Raw genomic sequence first — 27,720 nt, 5'->3', positions numbered from 1 at the left:
TTTTCTGGTTTTTCTCCCCAGTTGTATCCAGCCGGCCATTAACCCCACTCTTCCAAGCCGTCCCTGCTGGTCGCTGCTCCACCCCCTCTGCCAGTCTGGGGTGGGGGGGGGGTGCAGACTACCACACGCTTCTTCCGATACACGTGGAGTCGCCAGCCGCTTCTTTTCACCTGACAGTGAGGAGTTTCACCAGGGGGTTGTAGGGCGTCGGAGGATCAAACAGGCGCCCCGACCGACCAGAGGAGGCGCTAGTGCAGCGACCGGGACACGCACCCGCATCCGGCCTCCCAACGCGCAGACACGGCCACTTGTGTCCGTAGGGACGCCCGACCAAGCCGGCGGTAACGCGGGGATTCGATCCAGTGATCCCCGTGGTGGTAGGCAACGAAATAGACCGCCACGCCACCCAGACGCCCCTTGAGGCCCCTTTTTTGAATCCATGAATTGACTGATTTGTTACAGGACTGTTGATTTTGCCCCCACAAACACATCGCCGCGTCGCGTTCGCATCACGTTGGACGTATGGGAGCTCCTTCTGCTGCGGATGAGCACCCTGAGACCGGATGGACGAGGGACTAAAGATATAACCCACCAGCCTCCCGGATAAGGGTTCTGCATTCCTGGAGAGCTTATGATCACTTTAGCTAAAATCCTGTGACCGCCGCTTTGAAATGGATTTTTTTTCCCCCTCCTTTTTTTTGTGCTTGGCCAATTACCCCACTCTTTTGGGCCGTCCTGGTCGCTGCTCCACCACCCCCCCCCCGCCCCTCTGCCAATCCAGGGAGGGCTACGGACTACCCTATGCCTCCTCCTCCAATACATGTGGAGTCGCCAGCCTCAGCTTTTCACCTGGCAGCGAGGAGTTTCACCAGGGGGAATTGTGTCTGTAGGGACGCCCGACCAAGCCGGAGGGACCACGGGGATTCGAAACGGTGATCCCCTTGTCGGGAGGCGACGGAGTAGACCGCCGCACCACCCGGACGGCCCTGCGAGATGAAATTTAACCCGCTTGGAAGTGGAAGTCTTGGTAGAAGAGCTAAATGTAGACCTCTCTGAACTATATCACATATATAACATTTATACTCCCTAGGAAATGAGTGAGTGGGAAAGCCGGCACCAAAGGCAAAACAAAAAGAACAGATGCCCCCCCCGCCCCCCCCCAAAAAAACCAAAAACTACTCTTTGTTTGATAAGACAAACCCAGACGAAACACGATCTTCATGTCGCTCGTACGAGAGGCCGAGCCGTACCCTGCCGGGTCATTAGATCAGCTCCGGTTCTTTCTGCACGAGCAGAACCACATGATCGTCAGGAGGACTTAATCGCTTAATCATCATCTTTCGGCTCTTTAGAGTTCAGCCCTCGTGACCGGGCAGCGTGCGGTTACACATCACGGAGACGAACGAGCCTTGCCGGGGTTGAACTTATCGCCCGGCGACGTGCAGCGTCGGTGTGAAAGTGCAAGTCGCCGTGGCGAGGCGGCAGTCCCGGCGCAGCTGAAACGGGAAGCTCTCTGCAGAAAGATGTTGCAAAACACAGGGCAGTGTGATTTTGCGGCCGTTTCTGATTAAAAACAAATCTTTTTTTTTTTTTCCCCTTTTTCGCTTGGGGAGGTTAACGAGCAGCCTCCGGCTGGTTCGACTGAACGTCGCGATGGCGGTGATTTTGATGGATAGATTGGTGTTTTTACTCAGTAAGCGACACGGATGTATTTCTAGCGGTAGAATTTGCCATCTGCTTCGCCCCGTCGCTTCCGCACTTGACACAACTTTAGGGACCGTTGACGTACGGGTGTGTTGTGGTTGGGGTTGCACTAGAGCCGCCGTACTTGACATCGTCGCACACGAGGCAAGTGGTCAAGCTGACACACACACACAAAAAACAAAAACAAAAAACAAAAAAGTACTGGATACCATTTCAAATAATGGAAAAGCCCTGGGGTTAGCTGAGGACCTGATTGAGAACCACTGAGTTGAGGCACCTCACTAGATGAGGTGGTCCTTGTAGCCTCTGTTCCACCCTCCTTGTCTGGGGTATCCTGGGATGACTTGTGCTCAGTTGTTTGCGGGTCAAAAATGTAAAAGGGGGGAGAAAAATAAAGTAAAAGGAATTTTTGGTCTTGATTTATTGTTTTACGTGTTCATTTTGACCGTGTCTTGATGATGATGGTTATTATTAGGAGTAGAAGCTTAAGCTGTAGTTATTTTGTTTTACTCAAGGAAATGCTTCTCTCTCATCCCTCCCATCCTCATCGGTCCACTTCTTTCTTTCTTTTTTCTTTTTGTCTGTCTTTTTTGTTTTATTTTGTTCTTCTTCTTCTTTTTTTTTTGGTTTCTTTAGAGCGGGACAGGCTGTCCTCCCCGGTCCCTGGATACGGCGCCGTCGACAGTAGCGACAGCGACCATGGTTACCACGGCAACGGCCACGGCAACCCTCAGTTTCCGGCGGTGACGACGGGCCGTTGGGTAGGGGCTGAACAGGGAGAGGAGGCCCTCCGCAGGAAGCTGAAATACTTCTTTATGAGCCCCTGCGACAAGTACCACGCCAAGGGCCGCAAGCCTTTCAAGTTGGGCCTGCAGCTGCTGAAGATCGTCATCGTCACCATCCAGGTACACGACGAGTCCTGTTAGCGCCGGGCAGTACAGAAAATATACTATCACGGTAACCACAGGGAATTTCACACAATATCAGTAGACATCACGGTATCTGCTTACGCATACAAAAATACCATGTTTAAGAGTCCAACTGAGGTTCGTGGCATTTTTGGTTTTTACTGATTTTCACCGAAAAATACCCAGGTTCTTCAAAAGGGGCAGATCGGTTTAAACTGATTTTCACCCGGATTTGATGTTTCCGTGGATCCAAAAGTTGTTCCTGTTCGTGCGAGGTTATGTAACGGTGTCCTCTTGTGGTGAAATTCGGCATGCTGGATGGCTTTGAAAGTTAAAAACCGAAAACGCTGAGCCTCGCCTGTTTGGTAAAGCAAAGTAGTAGCAGCAGTAGTAGGAGCAGTTGATTACTTCGATATGGAGACGAAAATGAATAACTTGCTAATGGAAAAAATGAAGAACCAAACGCTCACAGGGGCTTTTGAGGAAGTAATGGACGAGCAGTAAATTTAAAACAGTTTTTTTAAAGCCTAAGCCTGAACTTCCTGAAGCCCTGCTGAAGCATCTGGAACGTAGCGCCTCAGGGTAAGAGGAGTGAGAGAACAAATACGCCTTTAATTGCGTTGCTTTGTCTTCTCTACTGTTTGTCTCCACTTCTACTCACTCTGACATGAACTTTCTCTCCTCTCTCCCCTCCTCTCTCTGTGAACCCCCCCCCCCCCTCCTCCTTGCTGCAGTTAGTGCTGTTTGGGCTGAGTAACCAGGTGGTGGTGACCTTCAAGGAGGAGAACACCATGACCTTCAAACACCTCTTCCTCAAGGACTACGATGAAGGTTCCGACAGCTCCTTTTCTGTGTACACACAGAGCGATGTGTACGACCAGATTTTCTATGCCGTGGAGCAGGTACGCTAATGCTGCCTACCCATATGTGGCCGCTTTCAATTCAAATGGTCGAGAACTGGGCCATCTCATCAAATGGGGTATTTACCCAAGTGAAACGACTTGGATAATTCTACTCAAAGTTAAGGAACTACAAGTTTGGAGAATGTGTGGCCATGTTTTCAAAAAAAATTCCCGCTCAAAAGCCTCGAAGATAGATTTGTGGACTTGCAACGTCCAGTGCACCTGAAGAAATCCAATTCTTGTAGCACAATGTGGGCCGTGCTATGTAGCAACAGTCCACCATTTGCATGATGAAGGCGGGTCTAAAGAGGAGATGCTAGCCATTTGCATTTTGGGTAAAGGCCTATTTAGTGAATTTGAAGGTCAAAGCCTAGTCTGAAAAAAGGCATCGTATCTCTGGCTATGCTGCATTAGTGTTGTCACTTCGGAGTCCACTATCTTTGCTAAAGTGGAATAACGACAGCCAGTAACCAAGGCTCACTGTAATCTGGTTTCAGCCATCCATCCATTATCCTCACTGCTTATCCTGCTCTCAGGGTCGCGGAATGCTGGAGCCTATCCCAGCAGTCATTGGGTGGCAGGCGGGGAGACACCCTGGATGGGCCGCCAGGCCATCACAGGGCCGACATGTACCCGTCCAATTACCACACTCTTCCGAGCCGTCCCGGTCGCTGCTCCGCCCCCTCTGCCGATCCAGGGAGGGCTGCAGACTACCACATGCCTCCTCCGATACAAGTGGAGTCCCCAGCCGCTTCTTTTTACCTGACAGGAGTTTCACCAGGGGGACGTAGTGCGTGGGAGGATCACGCTATTCCCCCCAGTCCCCCCCCCCCCCAAACAGGCGCCCCGACCGACCAGAGGAGGCGCTAGTGCCGCGACCAGGACACATTCCCACAGCCGGCTTCCCACCCGCAGACACGGCCAATTGTGTCTGTAGGGACGCCCGACCAAGCCGGAGGTAACACGGGGATTTGAACTGGCGATATCTGTGTTAGTAGGCAACAGAATAGACTGCCACACCACCCAGACGCCCCCTGGTTTCATTTTTTTAGACCTCTAATTTGTACACCTTTCTAAGTTTATATTCAAAGTCTATGGTTTCCATTCAGGAATACCATGACTACCTTGTTCTGCCAGTGCTTTGTAACAGACAGGCCAAGATTCGGGTTGTGGTCTTTTCTGCTAAAAGGTTTAGTCTGGTGTAGGCAGCGCTTTGTTCCTGGCCCCCCCTTTTCACCCTTTTTCAAGCTCTGTTCTCTGAAATTGGGAATTGCTCCACCTTTCAGTCAATTTCTAGGTAATCTTTTTGTGGAGGAACCCCCCCCACCCCGAAAGCCTGCACTGCTACACACCCTCTGTCATCAGCGCTGACTACGGTTCGAAAGTTGCATCTCCATCAAAGGAAACGATGAAAGAAAAGACTAAAAGAGATCAGAGTGTTCAAGCTGAATAACTAGGACGGAAACGAGAAGAGGAAAAGTGTTATGATGATTTTAGTGAAATGAAACTTCGAACCCCACCTGAAACAAGAGCAGCTGTTCACTTCTGACGGGACTTACTGACTGATGTTATGCAAAAGTAGCACCTTTTAATTCAGGAAGCTCGTGGTTATCACACCATTTCCACACTCTTGCTGGTGATAAGCGTGCGAACCTGAGCACGAAACACGAGAAATGAGAGTATGTCCAACACATCTGCTGACATGTCGGCTTTCTTTATTGTATATATCGAAGGCAGACACCAAATGTTCTATTTCGGCCATGTTTAAGTGTACCAGTAAAATGACAAATCATCAGGGGCGTCCGGGTTGTGTAGCGGTCTATTCCGTTGCCTACCAACACAGGCATCCCCGTGTTAACGTCCCTGCAGACACAACTGGCCGTGTCTGCGGGTGTGAAGCTGATTGTGGGTATGTGTCCTGGTTGTCGAACTAGCGCCTCTTCAGGGGGGAGGGGGAACTGGGGCGGAATAGCGTGATCCTCCCACACGCTACCCCCCCCCCCCCGGTGAAACTCCTCACTGTCAGGTGAAAAGAAGCGGCTGGTGACTCCACATGTATCGGAGGAGGCATGTGGTAGTCTGCAGCCCTCCCTGGAGCGGCAGAGGGGGTGGAGCAGTGACCGGGACGGCTCGGAAGAGTGGGGTAATTGGCCGGCTACAATTGGGGAGAAAAAGGGGGGGAAATCCCCCCCCAAAAAAAGACATCATCAATGTTGTTTGAAGGGTGTCAAGTGGAATTTGGGTCTCTGTGTGAATGAATCAAAGCCTCTCCTCTTCTTCTCTTCTCATCTCTTCTTTCCTTCTCTCCTTGTCTTCTCCCTCCTCCCGTCTCCTCCCCTCCCTCTCCTGCCCTCTCCCTCTAGTACCTGCAATTACCGGAGACCACGGTGGGCCGCTATGCGTACGTCTACGGTGTGGGGGTGAACAGCAGTGCCCTTTCCCTCTGCCAGCAATACTACAAGAAGGGGCGCATTGATCCGGCCAACGACACCTTCAACATAGACCCTCACGTTATCACAGGTACAGAACATTCCAGAGAACGAGGGGAGGCTGGTGGTCCGTGGAGTTTAGTCTCCATCAAGAGTGGCGCCAGGCGATTTACTCTGGTGTCGCCGCCCCTTTAAAACCGCTGGTAACTGGAATCATCGCCTCAAGCCTCTGAAAGGAAATGGTGGCCTTTCCTTTTGTGCGAGGTGACTCCTCAGCGGCCATGTTGTGCAGGGACTCTCAAAGAGGGAAACGCCCCTGCTCGTGAATTGACCCCCGATCGTGTGGCGATTTGATACCGGCAAACAAAACTACACGGCCAGGCCGTGACGCCAACTCTTTCGCACTGGTATTGGTTGCACGGGCTAGTGAGGGGTGTTGTTGCGTGTCTATTTTTTTTTTATTTCTGATTTTCTCCCAATTTAGTGGCCAATCGATCCCTATTTTAATTCAAACACCCACCCTCGTACTGCATGCGTTCGCCAACTGCATCTCTCCGGCCGGCAGTCTCGAAGGAGACGCCTCCCCACTTTGGTGACAAGGCGACTCCAGGCCGAACCGCTGCTTTTTCCGACACGCACAGACACGCATTCACGTGACGAACACAAGCCGACTCCGCCCCCCTCCCCAAGACGGCGTTGCCAATTATTGCCGCTTCATCGAGTCCGGCCATAGTCGGATCTGACGAGACCGGGGCGCGAACCCCCGGTCCCCAGTGGGCAACTGCGTCAACACAAAGCCGATGCTTAGACCGCTACGCCACCGCGGACCGCGTGTCTATTCTTTTAACCTAGTTGCCTAATGTTAGCGCTGGAGCCACAAAATACCGGTGTTGAATGTGTTGTGTCAACACTGCCGGTGTTGCTCGAAGGCTGTGTGCCGTGGTGCGACTCTACAAGCCCAGCTGGTTCCTGTGCTAATAGGGGACTGTGCTTCTGTGCAGTTATGTTGCGTAAACTTTTCACCACCATGTGATGGGTGGTTAGTGATGTCACATTAAGTAACTGTTAGTTGAAAACGTGACCACTGTATACTAGAGTACAGCTATATACAGATACCACCTGTTTGAAACCGCACTTTTTGTTTTGCACTGACAGTCTCACTTCATATTTTCTAACATAGTTGTATATGAGGCATGAGATACTTTGACGTTAAATAATGAGAAAATTTGATAGTATTTATTATTATGTATTATTATTTGATATGTAGGTAATGGGGAGAGCAGAGGAGAGGTGAAGAAGAGAGTGCAGGCAAGGGTGGAGTGGGTGGAGAAGAGTGTCGGGAGTGATTTGCGACAGAAGGGTACCAGCAAGAGTTAAAGGGAAGGTTTACAAGATGGCTGTGAGACCAGCTATGTTATATGGTTTGGAGGTGTATTGCTCTGAATTAGTTAAACAGCTGAACACCTGAAAACTTCATTGTGAATCGCCCCCACTGTGGCGGTAACCGTAAACCAGCCACACAATCAAATCACGTTGTAGATAACAATGTTGCGGCACGCTGGCACAGTGGTTAGCGTGGTCGCCTCACAGCAGGAAGGTCCTGGGTTTGAGCCCTGGGGTAGTCCAATCTTGGGGGTCGTCTCGGGTCGTCCTCTGTGTGGAGTTTGCATGTTCTTTCCATGTCTGCGTGGGTTTCTTCCGGGTGCTCCGGTTTCCTACCACAGTCCAAAGACATGTACTAGGTCAGGTGAATCGGCCGTACTAAATTGTCCCTAGCTAGACGTGTGTGTGTGTGTGTGTTTGTGTGTGTGTGTGTGTGTGTGTGTGTAGGCCCTGAGATGGGCTGGCGGCCTGTCCAGGGTGTCTCCCTGCCTGCCGCCCAATGACTGCTGGCATAGGCTCCAGCATCCCCACAACCCCAACTGGGATAAGCGGCTTAGATAATGGATGGATGGATAAAGTGCTATATAAATAATAATAATGTTGTTGTTGTTGTTGTTGTTGTTCTTCTTCTTCTTCTTTTTCTTCTTCTTTTTCTTCTTCTTCTTCTTCTTCTTCTTCTTCTTCTTCTTCTTCTTCTTCTCCTTCTCCTTCTCCTTCTCCTTCTCTGCCCTCTGTGTCTACTTCTCCCCTAAAAAGACTATTTGGTGATTATGCTGATAAAGTCGTCTTCGAAGTTGGTGTGAATTGCTCTTACTGTGGCGGTCTCTGTGTACCAGCCATACGATCAAACCACGTTTTTCACAACAAGATTCTGCCTGTGTATTAAAAACCACGACCGAGCCGCTTTCAGAATAACTACATGCCACCGTTGTTCTGAACACTTGACTCTGGGTGTGACTATATTTATGTGATTAGCATAATGACTTTTTTTCCCCCTTGTTTGTTTTGGGTCCAGACTGCATAGGAGTGAATCCCCTGTCCATCCCCTCGGGTCCTGTCACCAGTAACTACAGGAACTTTACCCTCAAGTTCCACAAGTAAGGCTTCATTTTTCTCATGGCTCCCGCCTCTTCCTGTTTCACCTAATTTGGTACAGTTATCTCTGCGATAGCTGATGTCGCTCAACCTTCGACTTATCTCGTTGGCACACATGCATTCATGCGTGTATGTAAGAAAACACACACTCGCACACACTCACGGAGGAATTTACAGCAGCTTGTCCTAGTTCGTGAGTCATTCTGGTTTCTTCATCCTGGACTGAGGAATATTTTTGGAGTGATGCGGTTAATGTAAAGAGGTTGGCCCACAACGTTGTTAAAAGGCTCTGTTACACATATACTGACACGGCGTCATCATTCTTTTTTTTTAACTTTAATTTTTAATGGCAGTATTGCAAATTACAAATATTCACAGTTTCATAGCAAATATAATAATACAGACAACAACAAAGGAACTAAACAATAATAATAATAATAAAATAAAATGATAGTGTGACATGTGGGTTACTTCTTATTTACATAACATCTTTTGCTAGTTTCATGGTCATGTGGTGTCCTATAAATGTTACATTTGTTCCTCTCTCTTGTACTCAATCCATTTCACCCATTTCGAATCAAGCTTCTCCCCTTGCACCCTCAGTATAAACGTGAATCTTTCCATATTATATATTTCCTCTACCGCACTCAACCACTGTTCTTTCGTAGGTGGATCAATCTTATACCATGCTCTTGTTATAGCTTTCCTACTAGCGACAAGCAAGATTTTGACTAGGTACATATCACTACCTTGTACGTTTTCCTCCGTCAGATTCCCCAAGTATAATACTAATCCAGTCACTGGCACTTCATAGCCCAAAATCGTCTTCAGAGCCCCCCATATTTCTTCCCAGTACTCTTTCAACTTGGGGCACTTCCAAAATATGTGAGAATGGTCAGCCCCAACCTGGCCACACTGTCTCCAGCAATCATTATGTTCTGGTGCATACCTCCCCTTCACTTTTGATGTTATGAAGTACCTGATGACATTTTTCCAACCAAACTCCCTCCACAACCTCGAAGCAGTGGCTGAGTGCTGAATCCTACATACATTTTCCCACTCCTGCTCGGTCATCTCCATCTCCAATTCTCTATCCCCACTTATCCTTTATATATTTAGTTGAGTTACCCCTGTTCTCAAGCAGTGCTTGGTATAAAGCTGAAATGGCCCTCACTTTCTTCCCTTTGTATGCATTAGCCACCAATCGAATCAGCGGGTTCTGTTCTACAGATTTGTCTATTTTTATTTCCTTGGCATAATAATCTTTCACCTGAATATACCTATAATAGTCTCCACCACCCAAATCAAACTTGTCCTTAAGAAATTGAAAACTTTGTATCTCCCCTTTATCCATTATAGTACATATTGCCGTGATGCCCCTATACTCCCATCTTTTGAAACTCCAATCATCTTTCCCTGGTTGAAATCCACTGTCATGAGCCAGCCATCTAAGAACCTTGGTTTCTTTTTCCAGTTTGTATCTCTTAATCACAGCGTTCCAAATGTCTAGAGTGAATTTAGTGATCGTGTCCAATAATTTCCCCTGTGTCCTAAAAAGTTCCCTGTCCCCTAACAATGTCTGAATCTGAAAGCCCTCCCTCCCCTGCTAGCCCTCCCGTTTCTATGTATCTCCATCTGGCTTCATAATTTGAGTCACACCAGCATAACACTGCCCTGAGCTGGGCTGCATAATAATAATCCTCGAGATTAGGTACTGCCATTCCCCCTCTCTCTTTGGGCAACTGCATAGTTGTAAATCTAACCCTAGGTCTTTTTCCTCCCCAAATAAAACGAGATATCAATTTATCCCACTCCCTGAATTGATTATGTGGTATTTGTATAGGAAGAGATTGGAATAGGTATAGCGGTCTCGGCAACATGTTCATTTTGACCACTTCTATCCTTGAGCTAAAATCTAGGTTGATTAGTGACCACCCTCTCAGATCCTTGTTTATTTCTTGGTTTATGCGTGAATAATTTGCATTGTATAATTTGTCTATCCCTTTTGTAATGTATACCCCCAAATATTTCATTTCGTCTGAGTCCCATCTGATTTTGAAGCTTTCTTTGATCCCTTTTGGAGGCGAGTAATTCAACGTTAAGATCTGCGTCTTTGTCACATTAATTTTATACCCTGAATAGTGTCCATATTCCTGAATTAAGCCCATCAATGCTGGAAAGCTTATATCTGGTTGTGTCATGTAGACTATCGGGTCGTCCGCAAATAGACCCAACTTGTGTTCTGTCCCTCTTATCTCTACTCCCCTGATGTCCTGGTGCTGTCTAATCGCTTGGGCCAAGGGCTCAATGAAGATAGCGAAGAGCGTGGGTGATAAGCAGCTGCCCTGTCGAGTCGATCGTTCTAATATAAACCTATCCGATAAACTCCCATTCACCTTCACTCTTGCTGTTGGTTCTTGGTACAATGCTCTGATGCATTTAACTGAGTTATCATCGAATCCTAACTTTTCTAATACAATGAAAAGGTATGACCAGCTTACACAGTCAAATGCCTTTTCAGCATCTAAGCTCACCAGGACTGCACTCTCTCCGCTCCTCTGTGTCTCTTCCACAATATGAATAGTCTTCCTTATGTTGTCCTGCGTTTGCCGTCCTCTTATAAAGCCTGACTGGTCCTCATCAACAACATCGGTCATGAATGTCCCCAACCTCTTTGACAATATTGAGGTGTATATTTTATAATCTAGATTGAGTATGGATATTGGTCTGAAACTGCTGCACAGTTCTTTGTCCTTCCCTTCTTTTGGAATTGTGGTGATGTCAGCTTCTTTCCAAGAAGGGGGACTTTTGCCCTCTTTCATGGTATACCTTAATGATGCCTCAATATTGGGCTCAGCTCCTGTCTGAATACCTTGTAAAACTCTGATGGAAATCCATCGCTACCTGCCGACTTGCCATTTTTCAGTCTACTTATTGCTTTCTCTAATTCCTCTTCTGTTATATCTGATGTCCGGAGGCTATTCTGTATTCTTCCTATTGATGGCAGTTCCAGACCATCTAAAAATTCCTTCATCCTATCTGGCTCTGCTGCTGTAGGTTGTGTGTACAATGCTTTGTAATAATCGACAAACACCCTCTCTATGTCCTCTGGTTCTCTTACTAGCTCACCAGTCATGGGGTCCCTAATTTTATGTACAGTGTTTAACTTTTGTTTCATCCTAATTCGTCTGGCTAATAATCTACTTGCTTTCGGCCCTCCCTCATAATAAGACTGCTTCACAAATCTGGCTTTCTTCTCTACTTCTGTCAGTAGTAACTGATCAATCTCCCCTCTGACTTCCTTAACCCTCTCTAGCGTCTCGGTGGTATTCGGTTTTTTGTGATGTTCTTCTAGTTTTTTAAGTTGCCCGATAAAGTTTTGATAGAGTTCCAGTCTGGCTCGTTTGAGGAGAGATGCTTGTGCTATTAATTTCCCTCTGATTACTGATTTTAGTGCGTCCCACAAAATAGTCGGATCCACTTCTCCATTATCATTCTCCTCTCTGTACTTAATCATATCTTGTTTTATCTCTTCTACCAATTCCTTATTGTTTAATAGTCCTACATTCAGTCTCCACTCAGTCTTCCTCCTCCTGCTGTTCAGGTCCACTGCCAGGTATATAGCACTATGGTCCGACAGGTCCGTTACCCCTATTCTGCATTCCTCCACCCTGTGTCGGTCCCCTGCTTTCATAACAAAGTAATCAATCCTAGAGTAGATTGAATGTCGATGCGAGTAATGGGTGTAATCCCTGTCTAGTAAGTGCATATCTCTCCACACATCCCTAATTCCTAATTCTGACAGTTGTATGTTTATGTATCTACTAATATGCACCCTATTCCTGTTTGTACTTGTAGTGTCTAATTTATGATTGAGTACCACATTGAAGTCTCCTGCGCATATAAGAGTACCTTCTGTTTCCTCTGTTATGATATCAAATATAGTCTCAAAGGATTTCTTATCACTATCCGGTGGTGCATAGACATTGAGTAACGTGACCATAAGCCCTTCCATCCTCCCCTTAACCACCACATACCTCGCCTCCATATCGCACATCTCCTTAGTTATGTCAAATTTCACAGAATTCTTGATTAAGGTGGCCACTCCTCTCCTATTGGTCCGTTTGAATGAACTGTGGAATGTATTATCATATCCGAACCGTTTTAGTTTGTCGCGCTCTTGTGACGACAAGTGAGTTTCTTGGTGAAATACGACCACGGTTCCCTCCTTCCTAAGTTTTGCTAATACCTTGGCCCTTTTGACTGGGTTGTTCATGCCATTAACATTTAAAGACACCATTTGTATACCCCTATTCATTGTACAGCTCCACAAAAAGCCCTCCCTCAGTTCCCCACATGTCAAGAAGCACACACAATAAATCAGTAGCAACCGCTAAACTCGACAGATGAACGCAAAAGAACAAGGTTTGGTCTTCCAAGGTAAACGGGGTTTTAAAATCTATACCCCTTCCCCCTGTTGGTGGGCAGGGGGTAAAACCTTTCCTAGTGAAAGGGCCCCCCCCCCAAGTGGCGGAGATGTCCATTGCAATGGGTCTCCCAAGCTCACTATAATTGTCCAACGTTGTCATGCTAAACTCCGTAGCTCCCGGTCAAAACTTGTGGCTCACAGTTAAATTTATCCAACAGTCTGAACATTGTGGGTATCAAAACCAGATCAAATAACGTGACGTTAACCAAAAAAAAAATATCCCTTGCACTCAGTTGTAGGCTACTTCGGCCTTTGCGACCGTCGCTTGGTGTCCTTTATAAATGTTATCCTACAACAGAAAATGTGCACTTGCTATTTCAAACTTTTCTTACTCGCCCCTAAAAGTCTCGAGTCGAGGATGGCAAGCAATTATAAGTATGTCATGTTCTTTCTCGGTGCTAGTTCCAAGTGCCATCAGTGGACACATAGATCACGCTCCCATCCCGTCTCTCAATATTCACCCCATCCCTCAGTTGGGGTCTCTCGTCATCATTCATTTTGGGGAGTAAATGACTGGTGACCTGTGTTGGAGCTCAGTGAGAAATTGTTTTATCATTTTGTCTCTTTCCTTTGTTCCCAAAGGCTCATTAACGTGACCATAGAGTTCCAGTTGAAGGCCATTAATGTTCAGACCATCATTAACAGTGAGATCCCAGACTGTTATACGTTTTACATAATGGTGAGGGCTACACACACACACACACACACACACACAGTAACACCGACTCCTTCCCGCTGGCTTTAACCAGCGGTCAGGATGTTACTGATGTGTTGCGTTAATACCTGAGGTTTTGCCTGATAGTGTGTGGGATGGTCCAGCAGATGTCATGATGGTGTAGCGTGATGTACTCAGTAGTGACCACGAAGAGGTTAGCTGGTGTATTCTGCTAGGACGTGGAGTATTACTTCAGCTCGCTGTGTGAATGGTTGTGTCCAGTGTGAACGCTCAGGGAGGGTCACATCGCGTCCCGTTCACTGGTTAATATTCTCTTGTTTGACTGTTATCTGCTTCATTTTTAGAGCACCTGACTTTATTTTTTTTGTCATACTTAAGAGACAAGAGTTTGATCTCGTGTACAAAAAATAAACAAGTCCGCGGTGGTGTAGCGGTCTAAGCATCGGCTTTGTGTCGATGCAGTTGCCCACTGGGGACCGGGATTCGCGCCCCGGTCTCGTCAGATCCGACAAGGGCCGGACTCGACGAAGCAGCAATAATTGGCAACGCCGTCTTCGGGAGTGGGGGCGGAGTCGGCGTGTGTTCGTCACATGAACGTGAAAAAATTTAAATAAATAAATAATCAATGTTGCTTATTCCTGTGCTGCAGATAGTCATGGACAACAAGGCTCACAGCGGCAAAGTGAAGATCAGCCTGGAAAACCAGGCATCCATAAAGGAATGTCGAGACCCCAGCGTGTCTGGACAGGGTGAGGCATGGAGGGGGTGATGGACGAATGGGAGATTTGAAAACAAGGGAGAATTTATTTTTGTGTATAATGTGTGAGACATTAGTTGTGTCAATATGTCAGAAGTGTGTTGTGATGGTAGACATGGGCCAAAAGTTCCCCAAATTGTTTCATTTTTTTTTCCAGTCCAAAATTAACCATAGCGGGCATTCGTTTTGGACGCCCGGGTAGCGTGGCGGTCTATTCCGTTGCCTACCAACACGGGGATCGCCGGTTCGAATCCCCTTGTTACCTCCAGCTCAGTCGGGCATCCCTACAGGCACAATTGGCCGTGTCTGCAGGTGGAAAGCCGGATGTGGGTAGGTGTCCTGGTCGCTGCACTAGCGCCTCCTCTGGTCGCTCGGGGTGCCTATTCAGGGGGGGGAGGGGGAACTGGGAGGAATAGCATGATCCTCCCACGCGCTACGTCCCCCTGGTGAAACTCCTCACTGTCGGGTGAAAAGAAGCGGCTGGCGACTCCACATGTGTCGGAGGAGGCGTGTGGTAGTCTGCGGCCCTCCCCGGCTCAGCAGAAGGGGTGGAGCAGCGACCGGGACGGCTCGGAAGAGTGGGGTAATTGGCCAGATACGGTTAGGGAGAAAAAGGGGGGGGGGGAATCCCCCCCCCCCTCAAAATAATAAAACCAAAATGAACCATCGTAATACTACATACAAGGCTCAGCGTTTTCGGTTTTTACCGATTTTCACAGAAAAATACCCAGGTTTTTTAAAAGGAGCAGATCAGTTTAAACTGATTTTCGCCCGGATTTTATGTTTCCGCGGATCCAAAAGTCGTTCCTGTTCGTGTGAGGTTATGTAACAGTGACCTCTTGTGGAGAAATTCGGCATGCTGGATGGCTTTGAAAAATAAAAACCGAAAACGCTGAGCCTTGACTATATAGAACAGTGATGGCTGACGTTGACTTAAGAGTAAATGAATGTATAGGATATTTATGTAGCAACAGGGGTCGCTCCAGCACAAATGAAGAAATACCATATTCTTTCATTTAAATGAAAGACTTAATAGATGTGCATTTTTCAGAGTTGTGCAAAAAAGGTCATTTCAATATCCAATATGGCTTTTTGATGCTTAGTTTTGCTTTCTGTCCCAAATCCTTTCCTCAGTGGAGAGCTACAAACGCCTGGCGTTTGACGTGACGGTGGTTTTGGTGTGCATGCTGTCGCTGGTCTTGTGCGGACGCTCCATCCTGCGAGGCTTCGTGCTGCAACATGTAAGGACACATTCCTGCCTACAGCACAATGGTTTTGGTGACATTTGCGTAACCAATGGGAAGCAATGGGTGTCTCCAGAACTAAGAGGAGCAAATGCCAGTTTGCAGAAATCCCGGTGATGTTTCACAGAATTTATGAGAAGACTCAAAACGAGATCGCGGATACAAGCGGCTGAAATGAGTTTCCTCCGTAGGGTGTCTGGGCTCAGCCTTAGAGATAGGGTGAGGAGCTCGGACATCCGGAGGGAGCTCGGAGTAGAGCCGCTGCTCCTTCGCGTCGAAAGGAGCCGGTTGAGGTGGTTCGGGTATCTGATTAGGATGCCTCCCGGGCGCCTTCCTTTGGAGGTTTTCCGGGCACGTCCAACTGGGAGGAGACCCCGGGGTAGCTCGCTGGAGGGACTACATGTCCAATCTGGCCTGTGAATGCCTTGGGTTCCCCCAGGAGGAGCTGGAGGGCGTTGCTGGGAAGAGGGACTCCTGGTGTCCCCTAGCTTTCTGCCACTGCAACCCGACCCCGGAGAAGCAGCTGAAGATGAGATGAGATGGGATGGGATGGGATGAGATGAGATGGGATGAGATGAGATGAGATGGGATGAAATTCAAAATGAGGGTTCCAAAACTGGTGTGAATGGATAGTGATGTACTGTACAATGGCTGAATGCTCTGTCACTCTGTTCTCTTTATTTTATGAACCTAAATGCAGTCTTAGGTCCTTGGGATGGACTCTTTTAGCCGTCCCCAGATCCAGCTATAGGACCACAAGCGGTCATGCTTTTGCTGTTGGCGCCCCCAGGTGGTGGCATGCCATCCAAGGCCAGATCAGAGTTGAAAACTCTGGCAACTTTAAAGTTACTCTTAAAAACTCACTTTTATAGACTGGCATTTTTTGCATTTTTTTTTTTTATTGCTTGTCTTCTAATTCTGATGTCCGTCTCTTAATACCGATTCTCATTCCATTGTGCTGCTATTGTTTTATTTGTGTAATTAGTTTAATTGTGTGTTTGTTTGTTTTTTGTTTTTTTTTTAAGCACCGGTTAACAATTACCTTGAAAGGTGCTATATCAGAGTTCCCAGTTGTCCTGAAAAACTTGGAAAAACCCAGAAATTTGTAGACTAGTTTCCCAGTCATGGAAAGTACCTGGAGAATAATAAATCTGATGTCCTGGAAATATTATTGACTTAATGGAAAATTGTAAAGTTAGTTTGTAAACCACGGTCGCCTCACAGCAAGAAGGTTCTAGGTTCGAGCCCCGGGGTAGTCCAACCTTGGGGGTCGTCCTGGGTCGTCCTCCGTGTGGAGTTTGCATGTTCTCCCCGTGTCTGCGTGGATTTCCTCCGGGTGCTCCGGTTTCCTCCCACAGTTCAAAGACATGTAGGTCAGGTGAATCGGCCGTACTAAATTACCCCTAGGTATGAATGTGTGTGTGTGTGTGTGTCCTGTGTGATGGCCTGGCGGCCTGTCCAGGGTGTCTCCCCCGCCTGCCACCCAATGACTGCTGGGATAGGCTCCAGCATCCCCGCGACCCTGAGAGCAGAATAAGCGGTTCGGATAATGCATGGATGAATGGATAGTATGTAAGATGGTATATTTACCCGCTTAGATGGCATATCTTTACTGTAATTTTTAGCTGGGATCGCACATTTTTAGTCATTAAGATTGCACATCAGCGCTTGAAGTTTGGGCGGCGTGTTCAGTGACCCGCACACAGTTCATTTCCAGACTGCTGAGGCTTCCACTGAGAGTCAGTACTGAATAATATCACCTTTAATGAGCAGCAGCTGTCATGTTCTAGTCAAGCGAAAGTCACGGAAAATGTCCCTGAGAAGTCCTGGAAAGTGATTTTCTGAAGACTGGGAACCATCTGTGTCTTCCAGGAGTTTGTTCAGTTCTTTAAGGACAGCTTGGACCGTACGGTGTGCTGGGCGGACCGGCTGGAGTTCATCAACGGCTGGTTCATCCTGCTCATCGTCAGCGACATCCTCACCATCACCGGCAGCTTCATTAAAATCGGCATCGAAGCAAAGGTCTGTGACGCTCACCGTGACGCCCTCTAATGGATAGTAGCCGTCTACACATTTTCTCTTTGTTTGATTCAGCCAAATCAGTTGATGTGACCAAAAATGAATTAAAAATCTTCTGATATTTTTTTGTAAAACTTTGTTAAATTTTGCAGAGAGCCTCAGTGGGTTGCCTTGAACTTTACCTTATGGGACTGAATACATTTTTTACTTTCACCAAACTTTATTGTCTAGCCTTTGGACAGACAATTGTCTTAAACCTGGGCTCTCCCCAGTCAGAATGATAAATAGACAGTAAAAAGCAAACAATAAAAACAAGCCAGTGCATATTTATTGGCTGCTTTATTTATTTATTTTGGTTCGTAATATTAACGGCTCAGAGCTGGAAGGATTTCTTTTAAATGTCTGTTTGTCATCATCAGTGGTGTGCTGGTCTTCTGTTTTACACACTCACCTGCAGTAAAGCTGACCTTGATTTGATGATAGCGACGTCTACGTCCTGTCAAACTGTCAAACTATGCTTACGGCGACCAGTGAATCCCTCCCCTCTCTTCTGACAGACTCTGTCCTCTTACGACTTGTGCGGTATCCTGTTGGGGACCTCCACTCTTCTGGTGTGGGTCGGAGTCATTCGCTATCTCACCTTTTTCCAGAAGTACAATGTAAGTAACAGATATGATGGTGTATGTAGCTCTCTCTCTCGCTCTCTCTCTCTCTCTCTCTTATTTTTACTCTCTCTCCTCTCCCTCAAAGTAATGTATAGTGTCTCCGTCTACCATAGATCCTCATCGTGACCCTGCGAGCAGCATTCCCCAACGTGATTCGGTTCTGTTGCTGTGTGGCCGTCATCTACCTGGGATACTGCTTCTGTGGCTGGATCGTTCTGGGACCGTACCATGTCAAGGTGAGGGGCACTTAAAACGGCAGTTAGATGTGGCTTTTGTTGAGTGACTGCCTACGGGAACAGATAATCCCTGGCAAGATGCTGCTTTCCCGCGACATAGCAAGAGGCCCTTTGCAGAGTTTACAGTCGCTGTCTGACTGGTGTACATTTTTGAGTGACGAAGAAGGACAGGATTAGGAACGAGTATATTAGAGGGACAGCTCAGGTTGGACGGTTTGGAGACAAAGCAAGAGAGGCAAGATTGAGATGGTTTGGACATGTGGGGAGGAGAGATGCTGGGTATATTGGGAGAAGGATGCTGAATATGGAGCTGCCAGGGAAGAGGAGAAGAGGAAGGCCAAAGAGGAGGTTTATGGATGTGGTGAGGGAAGACATGCAGGTGGCTGGTGTGACAGAGGAAGATGCAGAGGACAGGAAGAGATGGAGACCGATGATCCGCTGTGGCGCCCCCTAACCGGACCAGCGGAAAGTAATAGTAGTTGTAGACTTTGTGGAAATATGTCTTTGTTTTATTAGCTAGCATGGCACCCCTGGAGCGGTTAGGAGTTAGGAGTGTTTCTAATCAAGGACACTTGGAAGAGGTGCTTTCCTCATGGGAAATTGAACTTGGGTCCTCCAGTTAAGGGGGCCGACCCAAATACGTACAAAATACTTTCCCAGTTGCCCCAGAGTCCTAAGCCTTCTCCATTCCAGGTATAAAGACCGACTATGATTCAGAACTGCTCAGTTTAGGCTTTGTCATTTGGATAAAATCAGAGTTCTGGTCCAGTTTGTTCTGTTTCTCAGGTTCTGTTCTATTTTTTTTATTTTATCATGACATTAAGGTGTATATGGCTATTCGAGATCATCTATTCATTTAGTCAGACTTGTGTCTTTTGGGGCGTTCGGGTGGCGTGGCAGTCTATTCCGTTGCCTATCAACACGGGGATCGCCGGTTTGAATCCCCATGTTACCTCCGGCTTGGTCGGGCATCCCTACAGACACAATTGGCCATGTCTGCAGGTGGGAAGCCGGATGTCGGTATGTGTCCTGGTTGCTGCACTAGTGCCTCCTCTGGTCGGTCGGGGCGCCTGTTCAGGGGGGAGGGGGAACTGGGGGGAATAGCGTGATCCTCCCACTTGCTACGTCCCCCTGGTGAAACTCCTCACTGTCAGGTGAAAAGAAGCAGCTGGCGACTCCACATGTATCAGAGGAGGCATGTGGTAGTCTGCAGCCCTCCCTGGATCGGCAGGGGGGGGGGGGAGCAGCGACCGGGATGGCTCAGAAGAGTGGGGTAATTGGGGGGGGGACTTGTGTCTTGTGCCCCTTCTCTTAGGTTCAGATGCATCGTATAAATCACTAAAACCCATTCCTCCCAGACTTTATTTTTTGCAAACTAAGCAGCATGGTGGCCTGGCAAGACACAGCGTTCATTTGGTTAGGAAAAACCTGGAAAAGGCAGTAGGTTTTCAGTGACAATTTCCAGGCCCCGGAAAAGTTGTGGAAAGTTATAATTTTGGCAAAGTCACAGATATCTGCCTCAGTTAGCGTCAACTAGATTAAAAGAAATAACGGCAGATGGAACCACTGCGATGGTTCCATCTGCCATATGTACTGGTTTGTTTGTGTGTGTGTGTGTGTGTGTGTGTGTGTGTGTGTGTGTGTGTGTGTGTGTGTGTGTGTGTGTGTGTGTGTGTGTGTGTCCAACAGTCTGTTTCATTATGCTAAGCTGTGGCTCTGCTGGCTAGCTTTCACATCAGTTAGCCTAGTTATCTTGTCAACAGAATACCAAGCAAGTGCAGTTTCAGCAATACGTGGCTTCAAAATGGACTAATATAAAATATGGCGTCCCTGGGGTGGGCGCCATATTTTGTGATGGGCTGGCGGCCTGTCCAGGGTGTCTCCTGCCTGCCGCCCAATCACTGCTGGGATAGGCTCCAGCGTCCCCGCGACCCTGACAGCAGGATAAGCGGTTTGGATAATGGATGGATGGATAAAATATGGCTCGCAAAAGCTATGCGGAGTAGAGTGGCTGATATACAGTATTTGAAATGCAGACTGGCTTTCACATGTAGTGTTAAAACACGCCTTTTCAGTGGGAACTCTTAAAAAGAAAATGTTCTCTTGGTCATGGAAATCAAGCTACACGATAGCCAAGGAAAAGTCAATGAAAACCGTCGGTGAAAAAATGTGTGAACTCTGAAGTCAGAGGACGGCACATTTTCAGCGCTAGAATCCAGGTTTAAGGGCCCCGTGACACCAAGCAGCCATACTGGGAAGGTGCCATGAAGCAAGCTAGTAAATTCCTGCCGACTGGAGGTGTTGCTAACTAGCTGAACTCACACCGGCTTTATTTGTTGTTGTTCTGAACAATTAGTTCCAGCTCACTCTCCTCCTCCAACAGAGGATACGAAGGTGCGAGGTAACTCTTCCAAAATGGTTGATGGGGCGTCCTGTTTTTTCCCCTCCCTCAGTTCCGCTCTCTCTCCATGGTCTCCGAGTGCCTGTTCTCCCTCATCAACGGGGACGACATGTTCGTGACGTTCTCCGGGATGCAGGAAAGCAGCACCCTGGTGTGGGTGTTCAGCCAGGTTTACCTCTACACCTTCATCTCCCTCTTCATCTACATGGTGCTCTCCCTCTTCATCGCTCTCATCACCGGGGCCTACGAGACCATCAAGGTAGGAAGTCTGGTTTGAGTCATGTCTGTCTACCGCCTACTTTTTCTACTTTATTGACATATGGAGGAGTGTTTGTCTGTATATTCGTTTATTTAGTTTTTCCAGTCTTGGTTTCATTGAGGATCCAGGTAGAGTTTGTGATCTCTGGTGGTAAAAGCTCTTATTTCCAGGGGATACCTGCTGCAGATTACTGTTAAAATACCTTTACAGGGTGACCGTGTAGCGTAGCGCTCTATTCCGTTTCCTACCAACACGGGGATCGCCGGTTCGAATCCCCGTGTTACCTCCGGCTTGGTCGGGCGTCCCTACAGACACAGTTGGCCGTGTCTGCGGTTGGGAAGCTGGATGTGGGTATGTGTCCTGGTCGCTGCACTAGCGCCTCCTCTGGCCAGTCGGGATGCCTGTTCAGGGGAGGGGGGACTAGGGGGGAATAGCGTTATCTTCCCACTCGCTACGTCCCCCTGGGGAAACTCCTCACTGTCAGGTGAAAAGAAGCAGCTGGCAACTCCACATGTATCGGAGGAGGCATGTGGTAGTCTACAGCCCTCCCTGGATCTTCAGAGGGGGTGGAGCGGCAACCGGGATGACTTGGAAGAGTGGGGTAATTGGCCGGATACAACTGGGGAGAAAAAGGGAGAAAAAATCCCCCCCCCCCAAAAAAACACCTTTACAGCCCGATAGATATTTCACTGCAATTAGGTTTAATTCATTTCACAAGTCAAAAATGAATGCAAAAATTCCTGAACGCCATGAGGGAATGATTATTGTATATTTTCCTGGTAAATATTGTATTGAGAAAAAATGTAGATGGGAAGATAGAAATCTGTGCGATGGAAATGTTGACTAGAAATAAACAAAGAAACTATCAATATCCTTTAAGATGCCTGGCTTACATTTGTTTGAGCAGCTACTTTGTGTCAGGCAGACCTGCAACCTGCAAGAAGTTAAGGTGTCTTTTACTCTGTGTGTTGTTCAGTGAGTTTTTCCAGGTTAAAATAGTGGCACTTGTGGACTGGATTTCAGCTTTATTGGGAGTTTCTGCCTCCGTCCAATTATCCTTTTATTGTTTAACCAGTTCTGACTATTTTATTCTTCTAAATTCTTTTTAAAATTTCTTATTTAATGTATTGTTGTACCTTATGTAAAGCACTTTGATTCTCTTGGTGTAGGAAATGTGCTTTACAGATAAACCTGCCTTACCTTGCCCATGTTGTCCCCACAGCACCAGAGCCAGGAGCCCATCCACATCACGGACCTGCACGCCTTCATAGCGGAGTGCACAGACGCGCCGAGCTCGGGGAAGTTCAGGGGCCTGGAAACCTCCCCCTGCTCCTTCTTTTGCTGCTGTGACAGGTGGGACACCTAGCATAATCAATAACAGCTATATGTTCACAAGGTTATCAAAAGTAGTCAGATTGTGGGGGGCAGGAGTACAGGCGAAATGCTTCGGGTGAGGAAACTGTTGCAGACTGCTGCCCTAGTTAGCTTCAGGTGTAATGTAGCAAATTCAGGGGGCAGCCTGGGAACCGCTGCAGCCGGGAACCAAACCCGGATAGCCCGCACCACGGGCGACTGCGCTAACCAGTCAACTAAAGTGCCCGACCCGTTGGCACAGGCGCTAGCGAGTCTAGTCATCTGTGGTCGTTACACTACCCCCCACCCCTCCTCCTTGGGGAAGCGGTCCCTACGCTTCAGCATATCAGCTCTCTCACGCCTCTGGGCGCATACGCTTCCGAAGGCCTCGCGGTCGCATCATCCCACTTCTGACACCAATGTGGCGAATTCAGGAGGCAGCCGGGAATCCGCCGCAGTCAGGAACCGAACAGGGATAGCCCAGACCACAGGCGACTGCGCTAACCAGTCAACTAAAGGGTCCGACCTTTTAGTTGACTGGTTAGCACAGTCACCGGTGGTGTATTAACTGCTGCACAGACAAGGTCACCATGACTCCAGCTGAAGGGGGAGCTGTTTCACTTGATGCCAATGCGGCTGCTGTAATGTATGATCGGTTGCTGCTCACCCTCATCCAGTTGAATGTGTTACAGTGTGCTGTATGAGGGAGTTGTCCTCCGTGCTGCTGATAGATTTTAGTGCACTCTACTCTTGGTCCAGTCTGTACATGCTCTTTACAAGTTCAATTCAATCATTTTGAAGTGTTTTGAGTCGAGAGCAACAGAAAGTAAAGCAACCAGCCTCCGGGTAGCGAAGCAGTCTATTCTGTTGCCTACCAACACGGAGATCACCGGTTCAAATCCCCGTGTTACCACCGGCTTGATCGGGCATCCCTACAGACACAATTGGCCGTGTCTGCGGGTGGGAAGCCGGATGTGGGCATGTGTCCTGGTTGCTGCACTAGTGCCTCCTCTGGCTGGTCGGGGCGCCTGTTCAGGAGGGAGGGGGAACTGCGCTACGTCCCCCTGGTGAAACTCCTCACTGTCAGGTGAAAAGAAGCGGCTGACGACTCCACATGTATCGGAGGAGACGTATGGTAGTCTGCAGCCCTCTCCAGATCGGCAGAGGGGGTGGAGTAGCGACCGGGACACCTCAGAAGAGTGGGGTAATTAGCCGGATACAATTGGGGGAAAATGGAGGGGAAAAAAATGTTTTTTAAAAAGAAAGTAAGCAACGGATGGTGGATCAGTTTTAATTATTGCTTATTGCTTAGTCGTTTTTATTTTTCATAATTGTGAAGAGTTACATGGCATACCGCTCTGATCTGGTTTCCACAGAACGACGACGTATGAAGACGTCCTCCTGGTGAACTGAAGTTGACCTTAGTGACCCCAGGAGGCTCAGCTGCTCACCCTGCTGGCCACAGTGTCCCACTCCGTGCTCCCGACTGAGACCGTTTCCGTAACCAAACCTCCCCTCCCCTTGAAGGAGAAGTCTTGGTCAGGGGTCAACCGGACTTGTAGTCTTTCTAAGGAACATGTACATTCAGGAGTGAAATGGGACACCATTTTGAACTTGTACGGGGGCATGGCATGGGAGCATTATATATTTTTTTTGATTTGGCTCTGCCTCCACTGTGCATCCCCACTGTAAGCACTCGGTGGCGCACCTCAAGACTACTCTTACCACGTGTCCTCTGACTTCAAAGAAGAAAACTGAGGACCGGTGGAAAAACTGGACCATTACTTCATCTAGACCAGGACTCTGGCATCATGGAAGACAGTTGCACACTGGCTGTATCGTTGCATTTAGACAACCAGTACTCATGTTGTGTTTACATAAGACTTTTTAGATTGTTGAAAGTTTAAGAATAATTCAGTTTTTTTTTGTAACCTGGGTCGTATTTCTATAGTTTCTGCCATTGTGCGTATCAGTTATGATATCATTTTAATCACGGGCTTCGTTTTGGGGATTTCGGACACGGGAACCACCGCTGGACACAAGCTTTACAGTGGCGTCTTACAGGGCAACCGAACACAACTCGGTTATCTAAACCACACATTTAGAAGTAAAAACGACATTGCAGGTAAAAAAATTACCCAGGGGGCGCCCCAGTGGCTCATCCGGTAGAGTGGTACCACATAAGGCCGAGTCCTTACCGCAGCGGCCAGGGTTCGAATCCGGCCCAGGCCCTTTGCTGCGTGTCATCCCCTCTCTCTCTCCCCTGCCTTTCCTGTCTCGACTATCGCTATCTAATGAAGGCGGAAAATGCCAGAAAAAAGTAATTCCCCGACATGTACAGTATTAATGGTCCATCACATGGCTGAGCTACTTCCTGGCTCAGCTTGCAGGGATGAGCAGCCTGTACTTACTGTAGGTAGTAGTTAAGTAGTAACCGTTTTTGTTTTTGTTTTTTTGTGGCTGTTGTTGAAAGGACAGGTTCGGGATTCATGTTCGGTTTCCCTTTAAGACTGTTTTCATGCTTGGCCCGTGTTGCTGGTCCGACACGGTGTGATTATCCCCTTCTTCCCCCGCCCCCCACCTCTCTCTTCACATTACAGCAGCCCAATCCCAGTGTCCGCACTCACAGACTCGCAGACTCCGAGGCATCTTCCCGCCAAATCCGTGAGGGTTTAGGGCTGTTCGGGGTTTGGGCCTCAGGGGGATTTGGGATTGGGCCGTTATGGTTGCAAACCCTGGTCTGTTTACGTCATCGACACGTAAGGGAAGTGCGGCTTTTATTTACTAATGTTGCTAGGCAACCACAATATGGAGGCAAAATGGAAAGCCACACTATATTTGCTTTTTTTTAATTCATCTTTTACTTTTATTTATCTTATACCATACACAAGGCTCAGCGTTTTCGGTTTTTACCGATTTTCACCGGAAAAATACCCAGATTTTTTAAAAGCAGCAGATCGGTTTAAACTGATTTTCACCCGGATTCTGTGTTTCCACGGAACCAAAAGTCGTTCCTGTTCGTGTGAGGTTATGTAACAGTGACCTCTTGTGGCGAAATTCGGCATGCTGGATGGCTTTGAAAAATAAAAAACCGAAAACGCTGAGCCTTGCCTACATGTGTCCGGCTGTCTGGGAGTGACGTGGCCTGCTTGGATAAGGAGGTTTTTGCGGAGACGGGTGGCGGTGCGAAATGAATTTGCACCTTTGCGTGCAGAGCGTACACGAAGGTGAGCGAACAGCGCGGCTACCTGCCGTTATTTCCAGAATAGTTTTTAGATGCGACAAGCATCTGTTGCCACTTAGCTGTCCACTAGTCACTATTTTTAAGATTGTTAGCATTTTTTAAAATGATATGTTAATTAATAACCATAACCCGCTCATGATTGTGCGACCATTACGCTAACTGCATGTCAGCATTTGCTTCCAGTTTTTAGATTGGCGAACCGCACTGGAGCTCAGGTGAACTGTACCCCAGATCCCTGTATTCTGGAGGGCTTGGGTACGGTCTCTTAGTGCACGCTTTCAGGGGCATCCGGGTGGCATGGCGTTCTATTCCGTTGCCTACCAACATGGGGATCGCCGGTTCGAATCCCCATGTTACCTCCGACTAATGCAGCTGAAGCGGACTCGGGCCGGTACCAGAAGCACTGGTGTGAAAGCACCATGAGGCCGTTGTAGAGCTGTGTCCCGCAGCAATCATGTGCTCAAAATCATCATAATGAAGGTGGCGAGTAAACCGATATCATAACTGATACACACACAATGCTAAAAACTACGAAAAGGAGACCCAGGTTGTAAAAAAACCAAAACCAGAATTATCCTTTGAACCAGCAGCAAGATCTGCTATGAAGACTCTGAATGGGTGGGTACAGGTGACATCACCGAGGACGACAAACACATGGTGCTAAACAATTTTAATCTTTACTTCTTTTATAATAGTTTAGGAGACGCTCGCAAACGACGGAACTGAGAACGAGGCCTTTCTTCATGCAGACCAGAGCTCTTGAAGGGACAGTTCACCCCAAAATCAACAACACACCTGTAGGGCTGTTCAGGCATCTCGATGGTTTTGGTGCGAGTTGCCGAGTTCTGGAGACATCCGCTGTAGAGACGCCCGCCTTCTCTCCAGTACAACAGAACTGGATGGCATCCGGCTCGTGTCGCTCAAAGCACCCAAAATATACATTTGAAAAACTCGACAGCGGTGTGTCTGCAGAAATCCTGACCTGGAGGTGGTCCACACACCTTGTTGTGAGCAGTTTCATGGGGGTGTCGTTCGGTCTATGAAAATAGTTCCTACACGAAAACGCTCCCAACGAGTCACGATTTCTGGAAAGAGACATTGCTGCTGACCCCCCCTACGGGGCAGGTACGCTGACTTGCAGCCAACAGCACGATAACTAAATTCACCTCTACCTCAACAGGATTTACAGCGCTCAAACGCACAATTCATGCCTACAGCATATTAACTCAAGGCATAAATTCACTTTCCTTCAGTTTCCCGGTAGGACTTCTGGGGCTCTGTTATTGACATGGATGACTTAACCTTTTGGCTGTGCAACAAGACTTCACGCAGATGCTCTGGCTCAGGGACCCCCGGACCTGGACCTGGGCCTGGTCGGCGCATCCAGTAATCCATCCATCCATTATCCGAACCTCTCGGGGTCGCGGGGATGCTGGAGCCTATCCCAGCAGTCACCGGGCGGCAGGTGGGGAGACCCCCTTATTTGGCCGAAGATACTAAAATCATAGGAAAACACAGAGGGGGATGTGTATTAAAGGGGTTTTTTTCCTCAGAAGAGCGGGAACTTCAGCTTCACAAGTCTGTCGCTTTTAGACCATCTACATGTGACCCCCCGGGGGAGGGGGAGGGGGTCTCTACAGCAAGTGGAACTAAACCGCGGTCCAGATATTCGGCTTCACGTGTAAACATGACCGCCTGCGCTCCTCTGAGCTGCACCCAAAGCCAGGCCTTTCAGCGTTACACTGCTCTTTGTTGGGGGTCTCTCTTTTGGATTGTGTACACGAGCGTACGAATTTATTTGAACGTGAACTGTGACGTGAAGCCCCCCCCCCCTCCCCTCCCCGTTCAGATGCACTCACTCATCATCGAGCGCCCATCACACGTAATATCCCAGTCACAACCAGTCCCGCCCTGATGGAGAAGCTGAGTAACCTTCCTACACTAGGGGGAACAAAG

General features: G+C 48.0%; 1 protein-coding gene across 1 annotated transcript; it reads left to right on the top strand.

The window, feature by feature from the left end:
* The first annotated feature begins 1,653 nt into the window (after positions 1 to 1,653).
* mcoln1a (mucolipin TRP cation channel 1a) lies at positions 1,654 to 23,933 on the top strand. The gene is made up of 14 exons (XM_056279741.1): positions 1,654 to 1,693; positions 2,341 to 2,609; positions 3,347 to 3,514; positions 5,878 to 6,034; positions 8,342 to 8,423; positions 13,493 to 13,589; positions 14,236 to 14,335; positions 15,478 to 15,584; positions 17,460 to 17,609; positions 18,164 to 18,265; positions 18,385 to 18,507; positions 20,961 to 21,167; positions 22,390 to 22,520; positions 23,897 to 23,933. Exons 1-14 carry the CDS (start codon positions 1,654 to 1,656, stop codon positions 23,931 to 23,933), a joined length of 1,770 nt encoding a protein of 589 aa, XP_056135716.1.
* The last annotated feature ends 3,787 nt before the right edge of the window (positions 23,934 to 27,720 follow it).

The sequence above is a fragment of the Lampris incognitus genome, chromosome 5 (assembly GCF_029633865.1).
Source record: "Lampris incognitus isolate fLamInc1 chromosome 5, fLamInc1.hap2, whole genome shotgun sequence".
Taxonomy (NCBI): Eukaryota; Metazoa; Chordata; class Actinopteri; order Lampriformes; family Lampridae; genus Lampris; species Lampris incognitus.
Note: the sequence above shows the minus strand (reverse complement) of the source record. Positions and strands in the feature narration are given on the sequence as shown.